Source organism: Hyla sarda, chromosome 4 (assembly GCF_029499605.1).
Source record: "Hyla sarda isolate aHylSar1 chromosome 4, aHylSar1.hap1, whole genome shotgun sequence".
Taxonomy (NCBI): Eukaryota; Metazoa; Chordata; class Amphibia; order Anura; family Hylidae; genus Hyla; species Hyla sarda.
This window is the reverse complement of record NC_079192.1, coordinates 309,864,783-309,886,815: the sequence shown is the minus strand read 5'-3', so window position 1 is coordinate 309,886,815 and position 22,033 is coordinate 309,864,783. Positions and strand designations below refer to the sequence as shown.

General features: G+C 46.2%; 1 protein-coding gene across 2 annotated transcripts in view; it reads right to left on the bottom strand.

The window, feature by feature from the left end:
- The window catches only part of ERGIC1 (endoplasmic reticulum-golgi intermediate compartment 1), a 104,754-nt gene that overhangs the window by 66,270 nt on the left and 16,451 nt on the right, over positions 1 to 22,033 (bottom strand). For both annotated transcript variants that reach the window (XR_008892787.1, XM_056574835.1), the window contains exon 2: positions 3,741 to 3,802. Coding sequence is in view for 1 of the 2 variants with exons in the window: in XM_056574835.1 (XP_056430810.1) it covers positions 3,741 to 3,802 (62 nt within the window). In the remaining variant the exon portion in view is untranslated. The remainder of the gene's footprint in view (positions 1 to 3,740; positions 3,803 to 22,033) is intronic.

The following is a 22,033-nucleotide window of genomic DNA, read 5'->3' as shown; positions in this document are numbered from 1 at the left end:
TCCCCTCGTGACATCAAGGCCACGCCCCTCAATGCCGACCCCGCAGCGGGAAAACAGCGTTTGGAACATTTACTTCCTAACGCTGGCCAGTGGAGTACCCCTTTAAATATATAGAGGGTATAAGTAGTAAGGACTATTACAACTTACCTAACCATAATTAACCTGCAAAAAGTTACGGTACTATAATGAAATTAAATTTACACATATGCAGTTACCTGCCCCGGCAAACCTGTCACTGAATTTTTCCCCATAGACAACACTATCTGATTCAAGGATTCCTTTATTTTCTTCATTAATAGTGTCATCATAGTGCTGGTGGCTCACACCACGATTTGCTGTGGCCTCCCACGGCTTTGAGAAATTAAAGTATCCTCCCATCATTTCCATGTTGCACAATGGCAATGTGTACACCTTGGTGACAGGGGTTAAGAGAATAAGTTCATTGACCTGGTGATGCAGCAAGACTTCCGGCCCGCACAAAATCCCTTCAAAGCCGATAAGCTGTTTCTATGGCTCACGTACTAGGTAATAGTGCTCACAGCTGAATAAGTCCTTGGTCTCTCTAAATGATACAGCATTCATGTAGATGGAAATAAATCTGAATGTATTTTATTTCTATGTTGGGACTGTTAAAAGCATGGAAGAAAGCACATGAAAGGACATTATGACAGTACATGCTCTAAGAAGAGCTGCAGTGACATAATTATTACTGCGGAAAAAAAAAGTTCACATTAGGGTACTGTTATTGTTATGGTAAATCTTATCATTGTTTTACCATAATGTATCATTGTTTTATTGTTATGGTAAAACGAATCATTAACAAAAATTAAAAAAAGTTGATCAGAAGAGTTTATATGATTTAGACCCAAAGTCCAAGTCCTGATCCTGGTAAAATCCTTTAATCGGGTTGTTCTTGTTCACAATAAGTCTGATCCACAGATCAGTGCTGTAAGTAGATGGCAACTCTGCAGTTTGCCACAGCCATGGCACTGCCATACACAATGAAACCGAGCAGGAAGCAGATGGCTCTGTACATTGTGTAGTGGCAGTTCAACTCACATTCACTTCAATGGGAGAGGAGCTGCAGTAACCCAGCAGGACCTATACACCATGTATGGCGCTATCTGCTTCACTGTGTATGGTAGTGCCTTGGTAGTGGCAAACAGATGACTGGCAGAGGTTTCGGCACCTCACAATCATATTGATACGTTTTACCTTAGCTTCTAAACAATAGGGCCCAGATTTAATCAAACTGTGTGAGTTACACACACACACAGTTTCATAAATCTGGGCCTAGGTGTTTTGGGAATTAGGGAACATCAGCTTGTCATATAACAGAATTATGTCACATGAAGGGAAAGGTGAGACGATGGGCAAGTCTACTCCTTAATGTGAGTCCATGACACCATGGCAGACTATGAGAAGTCCCTCAAGTATAATGGGCACCCAGTCACACGTCATTATGGCAGGAAGAATGTAATCATATGGTTGCACAGAAACACAGTTACTCTTTTCTCTTGCTAATCATCAAATGGTTAACGTAGCAGACTTGGCAGTCACTATGCCCGGTGACCACGGATAACTGGGACCTGAAAGATTATTATGTGTGAGGCACAAAAGAGCATTGTTATAGTGCAAATCTGCATTGATGTCAGAGGAAATAAATACCAGGAAGAAATGTCTTAGCCCGCATGTGACTATCATTTTTGGAAGAAATTGAATTGACATTCTAAAGCTCCTTTTTCAGATCCATTTATTAGAAGCCCTAAAACCAATCCGCTTGTTGCTTTTTAGACAACCATCATTCTGGTTTTGAGAACTATTCATGTGCTGTGTGGATGAGGTGAGTGCACTATGTCCACCACAGCCTAGCAATACACAGCTGACCAGGTCACTTACTGGTTTCTGTAGCCTGATTTTATATGAATCACTCCTCTTTGTTTTTTCTCTCCTGGGCTCTTTTTAGTTCTTTTTCCTGTTACGCCCAGCTTGTGATGTCATGGCCATGCCCCCTCAATGCAAGTCTATGGGAGGGGGGCGTGACTACCACCACACCCCCTCCCATAGACTTGCATTGAGGGTGCGTGGCCGTGAAGTCACAAGCCTCTACCCCGCATCGCCCGTCATCCGGCATGGAGCACCAGATGTCTGGGGTGCCGCAGCCTAGATCGGAGGTCCCCGGCGATCAGATATCTTATCCCCTATCCTTTGGATAGGGGATAAGATGTCTAGGGGCAGAGTACACCTTTAATATTCCAGATACTGCTGATTCTGTTCCAGCCTGGATCCAGCTCCTGGTGACAGCTCTATTTCTGTGCTATGACCATGCTCCTGGCTGCACTCATGGGCTTCATGCTCTTGGATCAGTCCTAGTGTGTTCCCAATATCTGTCTTTCTGTTTCCAGCTTATGGACTCACACCTGCTGTTAATGTTTCTAGACTGTACCTGATATCCATATTCCTGGATTTATCTTCTAGTGTGCTGCCCCTGGCTGATCTTACTTTTCCTGTTCCACATTCTGCCTGGTATTGCAGGTCCTGCTCCACATTACATCAGCTGCCAACTAATGACTATTCTGGGTAACAAAAGCCCAGGTATTACCTTGCAGCATGTCCATGCTTCCTCATGGAAGTTAAAGAGAACTTGTCATTACTTTCATCCTGCCCAATCCACATCAGAGCGGTCCCTGATGGTATCCCCTCCTATCTCTAGCCTTGAGTGATAGATTTCTCATTGTTTAGCTATAGGAGAGATTTATAAAGCTAGGCTGGTGGTGTCTGGAGAAGGCGCTGGGGTCCTCCCAATGACTGGTGGTTCAGGCAGCATGAAAGTGATGACAAGTTCCCTTTAAGTATAAGTCAGGAACCCCTTCGATTTCACACCCCAGAGTAGCATAGGATCAAAAATCCACTGTCTTTTCAAGGCTGTAAGATGTCCCTTGCCCTTATTAAAAACGGCAATATTTTGGAGCAAGCAGATCATCCTCAATACACCTGTTGCATTTCTGCAACAGGATAAAAACATACATACATACTTTCTGTAGAGGTAAACTTTAATACCAGCCTTGCCTTAAAAGGAAAACTGAAAGGACGCTGATTAATTTGCTGCCTACCATGCCCGGATCCGTCCCGCCGTTCGCCTGTTATCTTCTTTGTGGATATGCAAAGGCGCTGTTCTCTGGCACAGGTGGGGTTACAAGGCACCTTCTGGCACTCTGACATCAGTGCCGCTCATCCACAGCACCGCCCGGCTAATGAATATTCATCCCATCCCTCCTCAGTGGAGTCCAGTACAGAGCGGGGAGGAACAGTCGGACAGATGGGGATGAATATTCATAAGCCGGGCGTCGCTGACGTCAGAGTGCCAGAATGAGCTTTGTAACCCCGCCTGTGCCAGTTAGCAGCTAATTTGCATATCCACAAAAAAAAGATAACGGGCAAATGGCAGGACGGATCTGGGCATGGTAGGCAGCAAATTGATCAGTCTCTGCTGCACTACCAGCCAGTACCTCTGGTTAGTGTGGGGGAGTTTACTGACAGTTTTCCTTTAACATAACTACCATCGATAAAGTAATGAAATAATGCCACATCAAACCAACAAGGCCAAAAAGGATAGAAGTCACCTAATATGACTGTAAAAACATGACTTATGATGCCACCCCAAATCACTAGTGTTTCTGCTATAGGTGTAGGCACTTTATGTAAAGTAGCATGTAGGATAGAATCAGTATATTACTTACTTATAGCGCCAGTGTAGGTGGGCTGTGTTAGATCTTTGGGCACCTTCCGGTAGATGTCAAACCTAGCATGAAAAAAAAATAAAAAAATAAAAAAAAAAGTTAAACAAATGCAAAGTAGAGCTTATAGACAGAGGTTACATACCTAGACATGCCTTTTCATCACTGTAGCACACTGTGTTAAACAACTAAGTGATATACCTACAAATGACCCTAAGCAAGGGTAAGGGGTATTCCGGGCAAAAACATTTTATCCCCTATCCAAAGTATAGGGGATAAGATGTCTATGGGAGGGGGCGTGATGGCCGTCACGCCCCCTCCCATAGACCCGAATGGAGGGGGCGTGGCATGAAGTCACATCCCCAGTCCCAGAAGCTCGGAGGTTTCTAAAACTGGAGACACAGCTCCCGCACAGAATGCGGATGCTGCAGGGAGATTGCGGGGTGTCCCAGCGGCAGGCCCCCCGCAATCTCCCTGCAGCACCCACATTCTATGCGGGAGCTGTGTCTCCAGTTTCGGAAACCTCTGTGTTTCTGGGGACGTGACTTCACGCCATGCCCCCTCCATTCAGGTCTATGGGAGGAGGCGTGACGGCCATCACACCCCCTCCCATAGACATGAATGGAGAGGGCGTGTCGTGACATCACGTCCCCAGCCCCCGGAAAATCCGGAGGTTTCCCAAACTGGAGACTGAGACAAATAAATTTGTTTCAAAATCCCAGGTGTTTTTTACAGCAGACTTTGCCCCATGGAAAATCCTCAAGAAATCTGCAGTGTATTCCCACCATAAATTAAATAAAAAACTGTAGTTCAATCTCTACATGGATTTTATTAGGACATTTTTTTAATACATTTTTTTTAATTTTTATTTTTTATTTTTTTACAGCGTGTGGATGACCATTTTAAGATCTCATCTTCTATGCCGCTACGGTAAATGCTACAGATTTTCTGCATGGAAATTCCACGGGAAAGGTCCGCAGCAAATATGCCACATGTGTATGTACCGTTTAGGCAGTGGTCTCCAAACTACATCCCTCCAGCTGTTGCAAACCTACAACTCCCAGCATGCCCGGACAGCCAACGGCTGTCCGGGCATGCTGGGAGTTGTAGGTTTGCATAAGGTGGAGGGTCGCAATTTGGAGACCACTGTTTTAGGGTTTTGCTGGTTAGTGAAACTAAATTGGATGCAGTATGTAGCCATTCAGAGCTTTATTATATTAAGCTCAAAACCACTCACCAACTGCAGTTACAGTAGATGATCTGATGAACTACAATGCCCATGTATGAACGTGCACGGTTATAAAGAAACTTCAGTATATACGCACATGTCCATGCATGGCCCAAGCTCAAGCACTATCACATAAGTGCCATTCAGGTTAGGGGCACGGACAAGCGTCATCCAGAATTTGTCTCCACCGCTATTGTTAACTTGCACGACACATACGACATCTCCTCTGGCACTAAAGCATCCTAGAATGAGAGCAGTAAGAATACAAGATACAGCCTTCTTTTTCCACTTCCCTTTCCAAAACCAACACGCCACTCGACTCCCTCCACGTCAAATGTATTAAATTGCCCAGATAACCGGCTGCATGGGCGCGGAGCCAAAAGAGCCGCTTTGGCACAGACCTGCGGGGACTTTAATAAAAAGGTTTTGACATGCCATTGCTAAGGCAGTTTATCCCAAGGTTAAGCGCGCGTGTTTCACAAATGAAGAGCAGCATACAACTGGAGCTTGTTAAAAGAGCCTTAATCTAGGCTATGCAGAGAGTGGGCCATGAGGTTAAACCTCTTGAGATAATCCATTATTGAATAAACACTCTTAGATAGGAGGTTTCAGGGCTTTACACACACAAAGCCATTACCTGCAGGCTACATATTAGCCTGCATTAAATACTCAGCCTAGGAAGCCTCACCGACAAAGAACCAGGTAGCTGTAACTGTTACGAAAAGGTCTACACAGTAACTTTCCATGCAAAATGCATTTTAAAATGTAATCACTAAAAAAGCGTGGCCGAAAAATAGTGTCATACACTTTTGGATTTGACTTTGTACATATGAATAAAGTTGAGATGTTCTAATGTCTGATCGGGAGAGGGAAGGGGTGGAACTGCCCACAATCTCCTGTATGGGGCCCAGTCTACTTAAAGGGGTACTCTACTTTAAGAAAAAAAAAAAAAAAAAAAAAAAAAACTTTGGTTTTTAAATCAACTGGTGCCAGAAAGTTAAACAGATTTGTAAATTCCTTCTAATAAAAAAATCTTAATCCTTCCAGGACTTATTAGCTGCTGAATACTACAGAGGAAATTATTTCCTTTTTGGAACACAGAGCTCTCTGCTGACATCTCTGTCCATTTTAGGAACTGTCCAGAGTAGGAGAAAATCCCCATAGCAAACATGTGCTGCTCTGGACAGTTCCTAAAATGGACAGAGATGTCAGCAGAGAGCACTGTGCTCGTGATGTCAGCAGAGAGCTCTGTGTTCCAAAAAGGAAATAATTTCCTCTGTAGTATTCAGCAGCTAATAAGTCCTGGAAGGATTACGATTTCTAAATAGAAGTAATTTCCAAATATGTTTAACTTTCTGGCACCAGTTGATTTAAAGTAGTACCCCTTTAACCAGCGCTACAGCCCTGACCTCCCTGGACAAGCACTAGCGACAGCCTGCTCAACCTATCACCAGCGGTCGGACTTCCCTACGATCAGACACTAATCCCCTATCCTGTGGATTGGGGACAAGTGTATGATATAATCAGTTCCACAGACTACCCTTTTAGGCCATGTTCACACAACGGAATTTCCAAGTGGGATGTAGAGGAAAACAACAAGAGGTCCCCAACCACCCATAGGTGACATGCCATAGAGACATACAAAAGTTTTGATTAGCTGGGGTCTGGGTGTCCAGACCCCCCCCCCAATTGCTAGGATGAGGGGGGAGAAGCATGCTTATGAGTAACGCTTCCCCCACGACAGGAGGCAGTCCCCTAACCTTTCTACAGAAGTCCATCTTATAGTTTGGAATGGAGCTGAGAGAGAATGCACTGGGTGAATACCTCTCCTGGCTGTATCTAATGGTCACTGACCCAGGCCAATCAAAAACATGTAGCTATCACGCCCCCTCCCATAGGCTTGCATTCAGGGGCAGAGCGTGACGTCACACGGGGGCGGAGACGTGACGTCACATGCCGCCGGCCCTGCGGTCGACCGTAATCAGACCCGGAGCAAACACGCTCCGGGGACTGATTACAAACGGGTGCCGCGTGCATGATCACAGGCGTCCCCAGCTGCGGGACTCCCGCGATCAGGCATCTTATCCCCTATCCTTTGGATAGGGGATAAGATGTGTAAGCACCGGAGTACCCCTTTAAAATCATACCCATGATTACATACTTTTCTATTATTGTTGTGGGGGGGGGGGAATAAACAAAAACACTTTTTACCAAATTAGTACGTTTTGACGACCTATAACTTTCATTATTCCGTATAAGTGGCGGTATGAGGGCTCAATTTTTGTACCGTGATCTGTACTTTTTATTGATACCACATTTGTGTATATAAAACTATTTTAAATAAAATGTCACAAAAAAAAAAAAAAAGCAGCAATTTTGGACTTTACTTTCACGCCATTTACAGTACGGGATCATTAACATTATATTTTAATAGTCTGGACATTTACGCATGAGGCAATATCAAATATGTTTAGTTTTAAACACACTTTAACCTGATTGACAGTGTTCACCTGCGAAGAAGGTGTAACCACCTAGTGACTTAAAGGGGGTACTCCACTGCCCCAGCGTTCGGAACATTTAGTTCCAAAAGCTGGGTGCAGGGTTGTGACGTCACGGCCATGCCACCTCAATGCAAGTCTATGGGAGGGGGATGTACGCCCCCCTCCCATAGATTTGCATTGAGGGCGCGTGAGTGACATCAGAAGGGGCGTGGCCGTGATGTCACGACCCCGCAGCCAGCTTTCGGAATGACATGTTCTGAACGCTGGGGCAATGGAGTACCCCTTTAAAAAAAACAAAGTAACTACTAAAAGAATTTTCTAATAAAAATGATGGCCTATCCTTAAAATGAGGGAAATAGAGTCAGACACCTCCCCGATTAGCCAGACAAATGTGCAATGGCATTTGCGTGAGCTGAAGCCCATGGTCACTCTTGCAAGCAGCGCACCTAGAGTACTGCGAATGGCAAGTCTAGACTGTCAAGTGTAGCGGGTAAAAGGACATTAGATTAAAAGAAATGGGTTTACAAAGTTAACACATAGCTAGCGCAAAGGAACATGTATTGGCTTTAATACCTGCAGTTGTCTCCAGAGCCCAATAGTAACTCGGGGTTTTAGTCATAATATTATATACACACACATATAAAGAGGAAAATGGAAGCTATACAGACCCAGCACTGCCGCCAGGAAAGACCTGCTTCCTGGCACTATTTTAAAGTTACAAAAGAGTGCTGACATGTACAATCCACATCCTTATAACTGTCCCTCCCTAAAGAAATCCTAAAATTGATTCAACATAACAAGTAGGTAAAATGAGTTCCATTATGTTACAAGATACAATAACTAAAAATGCTTATTGAAATCTAAATTAATTACCGGAATAAATAATAATCCACTGGTGTTATCTTCACCATGCTCTCTAGGATTCCATAAATTCTGGTTTCATATTGCTATGATGACTATACTGTACTTACAAGTTTTGCAGATTTTGCTACCATTTGATGGGTTAGCAGAAATTTTGCAATAGTGGAAGATTTGGGGATTTTCTGGGGACACATTTAAGTCAATTGTAGCAAAATCTGCCCGTGTAAACAGACCCTTATATTAAAAGAAAACTGTGCCGTTCAGTCACCAGCCATGTGTAGTAACTGTAAGAGCTTGTTCACACTATGGAAATTCTGAACGGCATTCCGCTTGGAGCACCCTCCCATTGATCTCAATGGGATTCTGCTGCTCAGTTTACATTTTGGTAGTTCCGCGACAGAACCTTCAACGTGGAACTGGATTCTGGTGGAAAACTGAATAGGTTTAATCTTCTGGCAGAAGATGCCAGAGAAGTCCCGCCTGTCTATGGGACAGCAAGTATGTCTGCTGCAGATTGCCATAAATATAAGCGCCAAATCCAAATCTTTTCTGCTGCATGCATGAAAGGCGCAGAACCACTGTGGAAAATTAGCAAAGAAATTCCTAACTGAATTTCTGTAGTGTGAACAGACCCTAAGGCTTGCAACAAACATTAAATGCCCCAAAGAACATTTTATCAACAGCATTTGGTCTGGTGGTGGTCATTGAAAGCAGGCAGTTGGCTGTTTTAGGGTTCCTCATGTAAGTGCTGTGGACCACTTTTGGTAGCTGCATGGTCCCACTCAAGTGAATTGGATAACACTGCAATGCCATTCACCCCCACTACTAAGTGTACAGCGGTACAAGCATAAAATTCTATATACATTTTCCCATCCTTGAATGGAATTTTATTTTTCCTCTTGTCCTAGCTATGTGATGATCGCACATGCTCAGTTCCTCTCAAGACACAACTATAAAGTAACATGTGGGTCCAAGACCAGAAGGAACTGATACAAGTAGCGGTACTGAAAAAATATAACATGGATAAGGTGTGTTCTTATAAGCTCCTCTTGGTGGACACGTCTCACATCTAAATCATGAAAATGCCAGAAGTTTCTTAGTCTCCATCACACACTATTTACATTACTGCCAAGCCATGACATCATGGCACTGCTCAGAGGAAAGACATGGACTTCCTGCCTGCAAAAAAGCTGACGCCCAGTGGCGGCTCCGAACCATTCCTCCAGACAAGCAAAGCGGCAGAGAAGGTGAGAACAGGATGGGTTGAAGGAATGCATTTTCACTACTGCTTCCTGAGCCAATTCTGAGAGGAACATGTGAGCCGATCACTAGGAAATTCTTTCACTATGACAGCAGATGACGTGTATGACATATCATGACAAATACAAGCATAAGTAACTAATTCATTGGTCATGATAAGTCCTCACTTACTTCCCCATATCTTTAGCTTTACTACATGGAGATGTTTTCAAAATGCATTATAACAATACATGACAGCCGATATGGCCTCACCAGCAAACTATCGCTGCAAGCTGCTTCAGAAAGAGCAACCAGAACGAGAAATATGAAGATATAGGTAGGCCATCATTCATATCTTCAAAAGAAACAACATTCAAACTCAAATTGATGCTACATTTACACTTTTTTTTGCGTAGGGCCTTACACAGGGCTTGAGTCAGGTAGTCCTGTGTTTCTGCTGTAGCAGCATTCAGAGTGTATTCCCCGCAGCATGAAATATGTTGCAGATGCTCTAGGTGTGACCCTATTCTTAGAAGGTAATGCTCCTAGTAAAACATGCCCATACACCTTATACTAAACTCAACCAAACCAGCCTGGTTCAGAGGACTCTAAAGGTGTAATGGCAGTCTCCCGCCGTGAGGGGTCGTGTGTGATGGATTTTCTCCACTGGGCCCGTTTGTTCTTGGAGGAATAAGCCAGTGTCAGCTGTCTAGGCCATCAATAGTTACAGTAACTGGTGGGGTGCGCTGGGTAACTTCACAGCAGCTCCCACTGAAGTGAATGGGAGCTGCCTGTCAGTTAGCCAACGCTACCACCACAAACAATGTCCAAAGCCAAAGATTCCTGCTCCTGTACATTTTCTTTCCAGAGCCATGCCAGTGAAAGCTAATCTGCAAGGGTGCACAGTGCTGGCATTTGCCGACTGACTATTTGTGGCCCATCCTGTGGATAGGCCATGAATACCTTTTGGGTAGAAAAACAAACCTTTGAACCCTTAATGCAATAAAGATCGAGCCTTACCTCAGGATATTTGAAACGTCTTTGTTACAACAAATTCTGGAAAGGGTGAAGGAGAGGTGTTCCCCCAACTTTCCTAAAAATGTCCACTTAAGGGAACCAATCATCAGACTTTACCCTATATAATGCTTGGCAAAGCGTTATATAGGGCAAAATTGTTGTCCTCACCATCCCCTGGGGACGCTCCTGCCCCCAGGGATGGTGAAGATTTGAAGTTATAAACTGGTCACCGCCGCAAGTAGTCACCTGGGCGGGGAGCTCTTCTCACCTACTCCCGTTCTTCGGCCGGGAGCGACATCCCCTCTGCTTGATTGATGGGCAGCGTCATCGCTCTGCTCAGTCAGCGGAACAATGACGCGGCCCATCAATCAAGCGGAGGGGGCGTCGCTCCCGGCCGAAGAACGGGAGTTGGCGAGAAGAGCTCCCCGCCCAGGTGACTACTTACGGCGGTGGCGGCGACTAGTTTATAACTTCATATCTTCACCATCCCTGGGGGCAGGAGCGTCCCCCGGGGATGGTGAGGACAACAATTTTACCCTATATAACGCTTTACCAAGCATTATATAGGTAAAATCTGATGATTGGTTCCCTTTAATACAATACAGGAATATGGGTGCACTACTGTGGTAGATGTAAACAATGACCTTGGCTATCCCTCAACACTGATGTTAAAATTGAGACATTCGCCAGTGTATCCTTATATGAAGGACACACCAGAGCCCGTACACCAACGCCAAGGTTTCTTAAATGGCGCGGGACCTAACGCTAACCTACCTGTGCGTAATAAGCAAAAACCAGGGGCCAGTGGGCAATTACAGTAGCACTAGGCCGACATGCAGCCTGCTCCCAGTTCCCTCCAGTGTGACTGAACACACATACAATGGAAGGAGGGAGAGAGGCTACAAGCCCCACCCAAGTTGGCTGATATAGGTGCATGGCCTCACAGGTGCAACCTTAATGCTGCCTGGAAAGTGTTCAAGGCGCATTAACATAGGGATTTTACACACCTCCAAGTATAAATTTTTAAACAACAACAACAAACGTGGTCTCAAATGGCTGGAGGTGCTCAACCCCAACTGCAGTTGCGCATTTATACTGGGGGAGCAGATCCTGCCCTTGTAGTCCGTTGCTAGGGGCGATCCCCAGCAAAAAATGCATACAATGGAGGATGCCTGCAGCGGACTACAATGTCCACTTAAGACAGTTAAAGGGTTGTCTGATAAGTAAGCAGCAGACAGTTTGGGGCTATAAATATCTAACTAGATCATGTCCACCTTACCCAATCTACCGTCTGCTCTCTGTTCCATCCCAATATTTTCCCCATGACGCCTTGCGCATGATGTTCTGAACCCACTGCAGCCTCAGTGGGATTAGATCATCAAGAGAGGCAGGAAAATGCGCAATACAGTGCCAACGCTGGACAGAAGAGGCAAGGGTGGCATAGTAAATTTTCCAGCCCTAGATGCCTGCTGCCTAACAAGATTGGACACTCCCTTTAAATGAAACTAAGTAGCAACTTCGCTTCATGGCATCCATTACAGCTCCAAATGAAGTTGCCCCCCCCCCCCACACACACACACTTAAGTTAGAGGAACAAGGGAATTATTCAGATTTTACAATTTGACAGATCTGACACGACCATTAGGTAAAGTTATTAAAGTTGTAAAATAGTTAACATAGTAGACCTGAGTTGTATTACAAAATACAGACCCACAAAGTTAACTTTTCTGCCGTTTTCGCCTACCAGGGTGAACATATTTTACGACAGCAGATGTACAATAGAGACATTTGCGTTACACTGTTTAAACACTAAGACGGCAATGTTTGTGCAAAGAAAACACAGAGGCTCCTCAGGGTCTGTTAGAATTATTAAGTCATTTTTAATTCCGAAAGCCAAATAAGACAAGGAACATGAGACTGTCCTATGACTGTGATCGTCATTACACCGGAAAATTAGAGGGAGACCAAGGAAGAAGGAAATTAGATCAAGAATATATTGTAAGATAGGAAGTAAAAAGCGCACATTGTTGCTTTGATGCCTGGAAAAAAAATGACATCACAGGCAAATTACAATGCAAGCACTGTCTGTATTAGGGATATATGGCCACATAAGGAATGAAAACATCACTTAACCATTGACCAGAGTTAGATATATGAACGTAGAATTAGTGGCAGCATGAAACAGCAAATAACCTACATGCACTGTAATAGATCACACTTGTTCTAGACATTTCTTTTCATTGCATAATCCCTTCAAAAGGTAGTCTGTCATTGCCGCAACTACTGGCAGCATCAAATCTTAACAGGCTTTACTTTGGCTGTGTCAGTATTTCTCCAAAAGTGACATTAAAGGGTCAAAGAGGCAAGTCCAGTTGGTCTTCTGTGCTTCCCTGCCCTCATTCTATTTGGACAAGCGACACACGCAAAGGCTTTGCCAAGTTCGGCATCAGTCTCACATTGTGTGTTTACCATCGCTGAGCCCCGTCAATTAAACAAGGAGAGTGCTGGGAAGCACAGTGGTGAGGTGTTGCAGCCAAGGGCATAGACTCTTGGGCACTCCTCTTTGACACTTGAATGCCACATAAAACAGTGAATTTCCTGGTGACAGGCACTTTATGCAAAGATCAATAGTGATGGCAACATCTAGAACATTATATTGTGGGCCATTGGTGGTAAACTTCCTTGTGACACAATTGTAGGGATCCAATCAGTTGTCATGGCAGCCCATGACTTTTTTTTTATGTAAAGGCCATTGTACTTTAGGCATGCGAGTGGTTGTTTAGTAGGAGGGAGCAGTTGTTCATCAGTATTTTGTACCTGTACGACCTACCCCATATAGTAGTGTGGCTGATCTGCATCATGATGGGAATAGATGTCTACCCTGCCCTTGTAACAGTGACCAGTAAGTATGGCCTTTCACGCAGCACCCCGTTACCATCAGCCCCCGGAGCATGTTCGCTCCGGGTCTGATGACTGTCACGCCTCCTCCAATAGGCTAGCATTGAGGGGGCGGAGCGTGACGTCACACGGGGCGGAGCCGCGATGTCACAATACTCTGGTCCCATGATCGGCAGTCATCAGACCCGGAGCGAACATGCTCTGGGGGCCGATGGTAACAGGGTGCTGTGTGAAAGATCACGGGGATCCCCAGCGGCGGGACCTCTGCAATCAGGAATATTATCCCCTATCCTTTGGATAGGGGATAAGATGTCTTCGCGTCGGAGTACCCCTTTAAAATAAAATAACCCAATCAAGTCTACACCCCTCCCCCAATCATTCTACATTCAATACCCCTTAAGAATGTAAAAACAGAATTTTAGAATTTTTACAAAAATCTGTATGAGGAATCAAAGAGGACAAGGAAAAAAAAATAAAAAAAATAAAAAAAACACATTAACCCCTTCTTTATTATAAGTTTAAATCACCCCCTTTTCCCAAATTCCATATAAAAAATATTTAAACATTAAAATAAACATACGTGGTATCGCTGAGTGCGTAAATGTCCAAACTATAAAAAAAATATATATCGTAAATTAAACCGCACGGTCAATGGCGTATGCACAAAAAAATAAAATGTCAAAGTCCAAAATAGAGTAATTTTGGTCACTTTATATCATTTAAAAAAAAAATTTAAAAAAAACAACAAAAAAAAAGGAATAAAAAGCAATCAAAAACTAAATGGTACCAATTAAAACTTCAGATCACGGCACAAAAAATGAGTCCACATACCACCCCGTACACAGAAAAATAAAAAAGTTATAGGGGTCAGAAGAGGACAATTTTAAATGTATTAATTTTCGTGCATGTAGTTATGATTTTTTCCAAAAGTACGACAAAATCAAACCTATTTATCTTTATTCTGTCCATATGATTAAGTGTAATTTTAACTAAAAAATGTACGGCGTAGAAACTGAAGCCCCCAAAATTTACAAAATGGTGTTTTTGCTTCGATTTTGTCGCACAATGATTTTTTTTCCCCCATTTCGCCGTAGATTTTTGGGTAAAATGACTGATGTCATTATAAAGTAGAATTGGTGGTGCAAAAAAAATAAGCCATTATATGGATTTTTAGGTGCAATATTGAAAGGGTTATGATTTTTAATAGGTAAGGAGGAAAAAATGAAAGTGCAAAAACAGAAAAACGCTTGGTCCTTAAGGGGTTAAACGGGTACTCCAGTGTAATTTTTTTTACTTTTTTTAAATCAACTGGTGCCAGAAAGTTAAACAGATTTGTAAATTACTGCTAATAAAAAATCTTAATCCTTCCAGTACTTAGCTGCTGAATACTACAGAGGAAATTCTTTTCTTTTTGGAACACAATGCTCCCTGCTGACATCACGAGCACAGTGCCCGCTGCTGACATCTCTGTCCATTTTAAGAACTGTCCAGAGTAGGAGAAAATCCCCATAGCAAACATATGCTGCTCTGGACAGTTCCTAAAATGGACAGATGTCAGCAGAGAGCACTGTGCTCGTGATGTCAGCAGGGAGCTCTGTGTTCCAAAAAGAAAATCATTTCCTCTGTAGTATTCAGCAGCTAATAAGCACTGGAAGGATTAAGATTTTTTAATAGAAGTAATTTACAGATCTATTTAACTTTCTGGCACCTATTGATTTAAAATAAATAAATAAATTTAAAAAAAAAAAAAGTTTCCCACCGGAGTAGCCCTTTAAGGGGCAGAGTATTTGGCATATACAAGATGAGGATATTCTGACAAAGTGAGGAGCCAACCATGTCCGGCCATCAGACTCTGCAGAAGAGAAGATGGAGCTGTCCTGGCATCTGGACAAGAAGAAGAAAAGTCAGAGAAGACGTCACTCAGGTCAATGATATCATTGCGTATTCTCCTGACTGTCTCATCAGAGCTGGAGTCAATTGTAAATTCTATAGTTATAATGGGAGAAACTGTACTTTAATCTGTGGCTCTCCAGCCGATACAAAACGGCAACTCTCGTAATGCATGAGGCTCTCTAAACATGATGGGAGTTGTAGCTTTGCAGCAGCTGGAGAGCCTCTTGAACCAATGTAATTAATAGAGGTCCCAGGGGTCGGACCCCCCACCAAAAAAAAAAAAAAAAAAAAAAGTCTGCCTGTCTAAAATGCCCAGACCTGTTTTTTTGGTCCAGTTCAGCTCTGGCGCAGTATCTAATCCATATGGGGGGTGAGCACTGTATGTAATCCATATATGTATTAGACACTGTGCTCCTTCTGTTTAGATTCTATACTCTGTCACCCCCTCATATTAGATTAGATAGTGTACACATATTTATAAATTAGATACTCTGCCACCCATATGGACATAATACTTAATCCTGGGGGGGTTGTAATAGCATACCATTAAAGTATCTAATCCATTTAGGGGGGCAAAGTATGAAACCCATACAGGGCGGCATGATATCTAATCCATCTGGAGGAGGGCACAGTGTCATACCGTGACAGTATCTAATCCATACAGGGCACAGGGGGCAAACTATGTAATCCATATGGGGGTGGGGCCCAGTGTCTAATACATAAAATAGGGATTAGAGTGTCCAGTTCCATAGATGGGATCACAGTATCTAATCCATATAGGAGATTACAATGTCTAATCCAAACAAGGGGGGGGGGGGTAAAGTATCTAATCTATATAGGTGTGTGAGGTGGGAGGGGCCGATAAAGCACCTCGCCAGGTGTGCAGGGGGCACTAGGTACGCCTCTCTTCACAGAGGAGGAGTATCCCAGCGGTCGGAACCCCCCTAACGAACAGATACTTATCCCCTATCCTGTCGCTAGGGGGAATGAGATCATTTTCACCAGACAGGGTACTTCACCCCTAAACACCTTATCGCCTATTTATAAAATGTCTGATCGTGGTGGTCCGGCAGCTGGGTCCCCCTGCAATCTCCAATGCAGCACCCCAGTCATACGAACTCTGCTTTGTGGCGGATGATGGGCAACCACAGCCGTCGTGCCCCCTCTATTCATGTCTATGGGTGGAGGCGCGACTGCTATGTACTAGGGATCGACCGATATCGGTTTTTTAGGGCCGATACCGATAATCGGTGCAGGTTAGGGCCGATAACTTATACCGATATTCCGGTATAAGTTATCGGCTATTTAACCCCCTGAGACACCGCTGCAGATCATTGATTTAAAGCGGGCGCTTTAAATCAATGATCTGCAGTGGCTTTTGCGGGGCCATAGACCTCCGCCACCACCAGCTTCTCTCCCCTACCTGACAGGGTGCTCCGGGCCATCCATCCATCCATCATGTAGTGTCCGGGGGCGTTCCGGGTGGAGGGTGGTCCGGTCCGGGCTGTACTTCTCCGGCGGTCATCTTCTCCACTCCGGGCAGGCTCCGGCCTAGTACGCTGCATAGACGTCGCTGCGCAGTGACGCCCGTGCGCAGTGACGCCCGTGCGCAGCGACGCACCTGACGTCACGGCGTAGCGGCGTCTATGCAATGTACTAGGCCGGAGCCTGCCCAGAGTGGAGAAGAAGACCATGGGAGAAGAAGGACAGCCCGGACCAGTTCACTCTTCACCCGGAACGCCCCCGGACACTACATGAAGGAAGGATGGCCTGGACCACCCCCATTACGGGTAAGTTAAATTTTTTTCTTGACTCGGGGGGTGGGGGAGGGGCCCGACCGGTATAGGAAAAAATCCATACCGGTATACCGCCCAGCATCACGGTGGGGGGTGCGACGCGGTGCGGTGGGTCAGGGGTGCGGTGCGGCGGGTCGAGGGGGTGGCGGTCGCGGTGCGGTGGGTGCATTATCGGCAAGATAATTGCCGATACCGATAACGCCCAAAATCGTGATTATCGGCCGATAATATCGGCCATATCGATAATCGGTCGATCCCTACTATGTACTAGCTGCCATACCCCCTCCCATAGACATGAATAGAGGCTCCAAGCTGCAGTGCCAGACCAGAGATCACGGTCCATGGCCCCAGCGATCACATATCTTATTCCCTATCCTTTGGTTAGGAATAGAGTAACCCTTTAAGATCTTTCTACATCTTGACTGGAGTCACCTGTGGTAAATGCAGCTGATTGGAAGTGTCACGATTCGGCTTCCAGGTAGTGGATCCTCTGTGTCAGCGAGGGATTGGCGTGGACCGTGCTAGTGGACCGGTTCTAAGAGGCTACTGGTTTTCACCAGAGCCCGCCGCAAAGCGGGATGGTCTTGCTGCGGCAGTAGCAACCAGGTCGTATCCACTAGCAACGGCTCTACCTCGCTGACTGCTGAGAAGGCGTGGGACAGAAGGACTAGGCAGAGGCAAGGTCAGACGTAGCAGAAGGTCGGGGGCAGGCGGCAAGGTTCGTAGTCAGGATGGGTAGCAGAAGTTCAGGTACACAGGCTTTGGACACACTAAACGCTTTCACTGGCACAAGGCAACAAGATCCGGCAAGGGAGTGCATGGGAGGAGGTCAGATAAAGGCAGGGAGCAGGTGGAAGCCAATTAAGCTAATTGGGCCAGGCACCAATCATTGGTGCACTGGCCCTTTAAGTCTCAGAGAGCTGGCGCGCGCGCGCCCTAGAGAGCGGAGCCGCGCGCGCCAGCACATGACAGCAGGGGACCGGGACGGGTAAGTGACCTGGGATGCGATTCGCGAGCGGGCGCGTCCCGCTGTGCGAATCGCATCCCCAACGGCCAAGACAGTGCAGCGCTCCCGGTCAGCGAGACTGACCGGGGCGCTGCAGGGAGAAAGACGCCGTGAGCGCTCCGGGGAGGAGCGGGGACCCGGAGCGCTAGGCGTAACAGTACCCCCCCCCTTAGGTCTCCCCTTCTCTTTGTCCGGTAACTGCCTCCCCTGGGATGAGGACACCGGGAAAGAATGGAGGGTTTCCTCAACGGCAGGCAGTACAGCAGGAGTGGGAATGGGGAGGGAGGGCAGAGGGCGAGGCCTGGCACGGGGCAGTGTGACACCAGGACGGGGGCCATGGGGAGGCACAGAGGCTTGCCTGACGGGACTGGGAGGGGGGGAGAGGCACTTCCTGTGGCAGGCAGAGTCCCAGTTCCTGATCTCCCCGGTGGTCCAATCAATGGTGGGGGAATGAAGCCGGAGCCAAGGCAGACCGAGGAGGACCTCAGAGGTACAGTTGGGGAGAATGAAGAACTCAATCCTTTCGTGGTGGGGTCCAATAGACATCAGGAGGGGTTCTGTGCGGTAACGCACGGTGCAGTCCAATCTGGCTCCGTTGACCGCGGAAATGTAGAGCGGTTTGACGAGACGGGTCACCGGGATGCTGAATTTATTAACAAAGGACTCCAAAATAAAATTTCCAGAGGCACCGGAGTCCAAGCAGGCCACGGCTGAGAGGGAGGAGTTGGCTGAAGAAGAAAACCGCACGGGTACCGTGAGACGTGGAGGAGCAGACTTGGAACCAAGAGACGCCACACCCACGTGAGCTGGGTGCGTGCGTGCGTTTCCCAGGCGTGGAGGACGGATAGGGCAATCCACCAAGAAATGCTCGGTACTGGCACAGTAAAGACAGAGATTTTCTTCCCTACGGCGATTCCTCTCTTCCTGGGTCAGGCGAGACTTATCCACTTGCATGGCCTCCTCGGCGGGAGGCCCAGGCGTAGATTGCAACGGATACTGTGGGAGAGGTGCCCAGAGATCTAAGTCTTTTTCCTGGCGGAGCTCTTGGTGTCGCTCAGAAAAACGCATGTCAATGCGGGTAGCTAGATGGATGAGTTCTTGCAGATTGGCAGGAATCTCTCGTGCGGCCAGCACATCCTTGATGCGACTGGATAGGCCTTTTTTAAAGGTCGCGCAGAGAGCCTCATTATTCCAGGATAGTTCAGAAGCAAAAGTACGGAATTGTATGGCGTACTCGCCAACGGAAGAATTACCCTGGACCAGGTTCAACAGGGCAGTCTCGGCAGAAGAAGCTCGGGCTGGCTCCTCGAAGACACTCCGGAGTTCAGCGAAGAAGGCCTGGACTGTGGCTGTGGCAGGATCATTGCGGTCCCAGAGCGGTGTGGCCCAAGACAAGGCCTTTCCTGAAAGAAGGCTTACTACGAACGCCACCTTAGACCGTTCTGAAGGAAACAAGTCCGACAACATCTCCATATGCAGGGAACACTGAGACAAAAATCCACGGCAGAGTTTAGAGTCCCCATCAAATTTGTCCGGCAGGGACAAGCGGAGGTTAGGAGCGGCCACTCGCTGCGGAGGAGGTGCAGGAGCTGGCGGAGGAGATGGTTGCTGCTGTAGCAGAGGCAGAAGTTGCTGTAACATGGCGGTCAACTGCGACAGCTGCTGTCCTTGTTGGGCAATCTGCTGCGATTGCTGAGCGACCACCGTGGGAAGATCAGCGAGACTTGGCAGCGGCACCTCAGCGGGATCCATGGCCGGATCTACTGTCACGATTCGGCTTCCAGGTAGTGGATCCTCTGTGTCAGCGAGGGATTGGCGTGGACCGTGCTAGTGGACCGGTTCTAAGAGGCTACTGGTTTTCACCAGAGCCCGCCGCAAAGCGGGATGGTCTTGCTGCGGCAGTAGCAACCAGGTCGTATCCACTAGCAACGGCTCTACCTCGCTGACTGCTGAGAAGGCGTGGGACAGAAGGACTAGGCAGAGGCAAGGTCAGACGTAGCAGAAGGTCGGGGGCAGGCGGCAAGGTTCGTAGTCAGGATGGGTAGCAGAAGTTCAGGTACACAGGCTTTGGACACACTAAACGCTTTCACTGGCACAAGGCAACAAGATCCGGCAAGGGAGTGCATGGGAGGAGGTCAGATAAAGGCAGGGAGCAGGTGGAAGCCAATTAAGCTAATTGGGCCAGGCACCAATCATTGGTGCACTGGCCCTTTAAGTCTCAGAGAGCTGGCGCGCGCGCGCCCTAGAGAGCGGAGCCGCGCGCGCCAGCACATGACAGCAGGGGACCGGGACGGGTAAGTGACCTGGGATGCGATTCGCGAGCGGGCGCGTCCCGCTGTGCGAATCGCATCCCCAACGGCCAAGACAGTGCAGCGCTCCCGGTCAGCGAGACTGACCGGGGCGCTGCAGGGAGAAAGACGCCGTGAGCGCTCCGGGGAGGAGCGGGGACCCGGAGCGCTAGGCGTAACAGGAAGTTTTATATATATCTATATCTATATATAGTCTCATAGCTAACAATGTATATCGGAGCAAAAACCAGGCCTCATCTCATAGACCAATGAAATGCTTATGAATTACATTGATCTACATAAGCAATCTAATATAGATTGGTGTAGATTTGCAAGTGTAAATAAAAAAATAAAAATAAATATATTAAAGCAATATACTTTTATTTGAAAGGAGTGGCTTTTTTTACCCACCAAGTCCATGGTGGCTAGGATGCAGTGCTGTGGAGTCTGAGTCGAGGAGTCGGAGGAAATATTGGGTACCTGGAGTCGGCAAACAATGCACCGACTCAGACTCTTACTAAATAGTTACTGCAATGCCAACCACCCAAGTCAGTGTCGAAAGATTATTTTCAGCCCTAAAAATAATGACGCCTGACTTAAGAGCCTCTATGAAAGAGGATCTGGCAGAGGCAATTCTCTTAGAACTCTACATTGAATTGATTTGCATTTGCTAAGCCTATTAATATAAACCATTTCTAGGTTTTACAAATTTAGTTTTTGGTTCATATAGAGAAGCTTTGTTTTTGTTCTAAAACAACCAAAAGTCTCTATGAGAACGCACCATTGCTCTCAGACACGGCCGCCACTACCTTAGAGACAACTACTTCCGCCCACTGAGGTCCCTGGCTACCAATAATCTGTCCAATACTTTTGTACTACACTGGCATGTCATTCCTGCATGTCACCACCTGGATTGTATTCTTACCTTGATTCTACTTTTCTTTATTCATGCTAATGTCAATTATTTGTTTTTTCTGCAAATTATACTTTATTCACTGCATTGTAGTTTGGCCCTCTCCCTTTTATTTTGGCGCCAAATGTAACTGTATTTAAACCCTGTATGTATTGTATAGCACTATCACTGATCTGAAGAAGGGGGCGTTGTCTCCCGAAATGCGTTTTCCTGTTTGCTTTGCTTTATTCTCAATAAAGTGGTCCAGCTTTGTTCCACATCACTTCTCTGGTCCGATCCTTCTTTTCCACACTGAAAACCACAGGATTTTTTTGCATCATTCCATGGTACTTCCTCCAGGTTTGGCAAGCCCTTTCCTGAACCCTTGGCTCGGCAGCTGTCTCCAGCATTGTTACCCCAGTTGGTGGGTTGATACACGAGTTTTCCACTCGCTCCAGATGAGCACCCATTACCTACGGGCAACCTGTGCCTACCTGCCTCTACTTCATCATTCCTTCTTTATTTGCGGTAACACACTAGGCGCCCCCCGCTGGTCTTTACTTTTCTCTTCAAATACATATTCTACAGACATGATGGGAGTTTTAGCTTTACAATAGCTGGAGAACCAAGGTTATTGGTGGGGGTCCCAGCATTTGGACCTCCGCCCCAAAAATGGG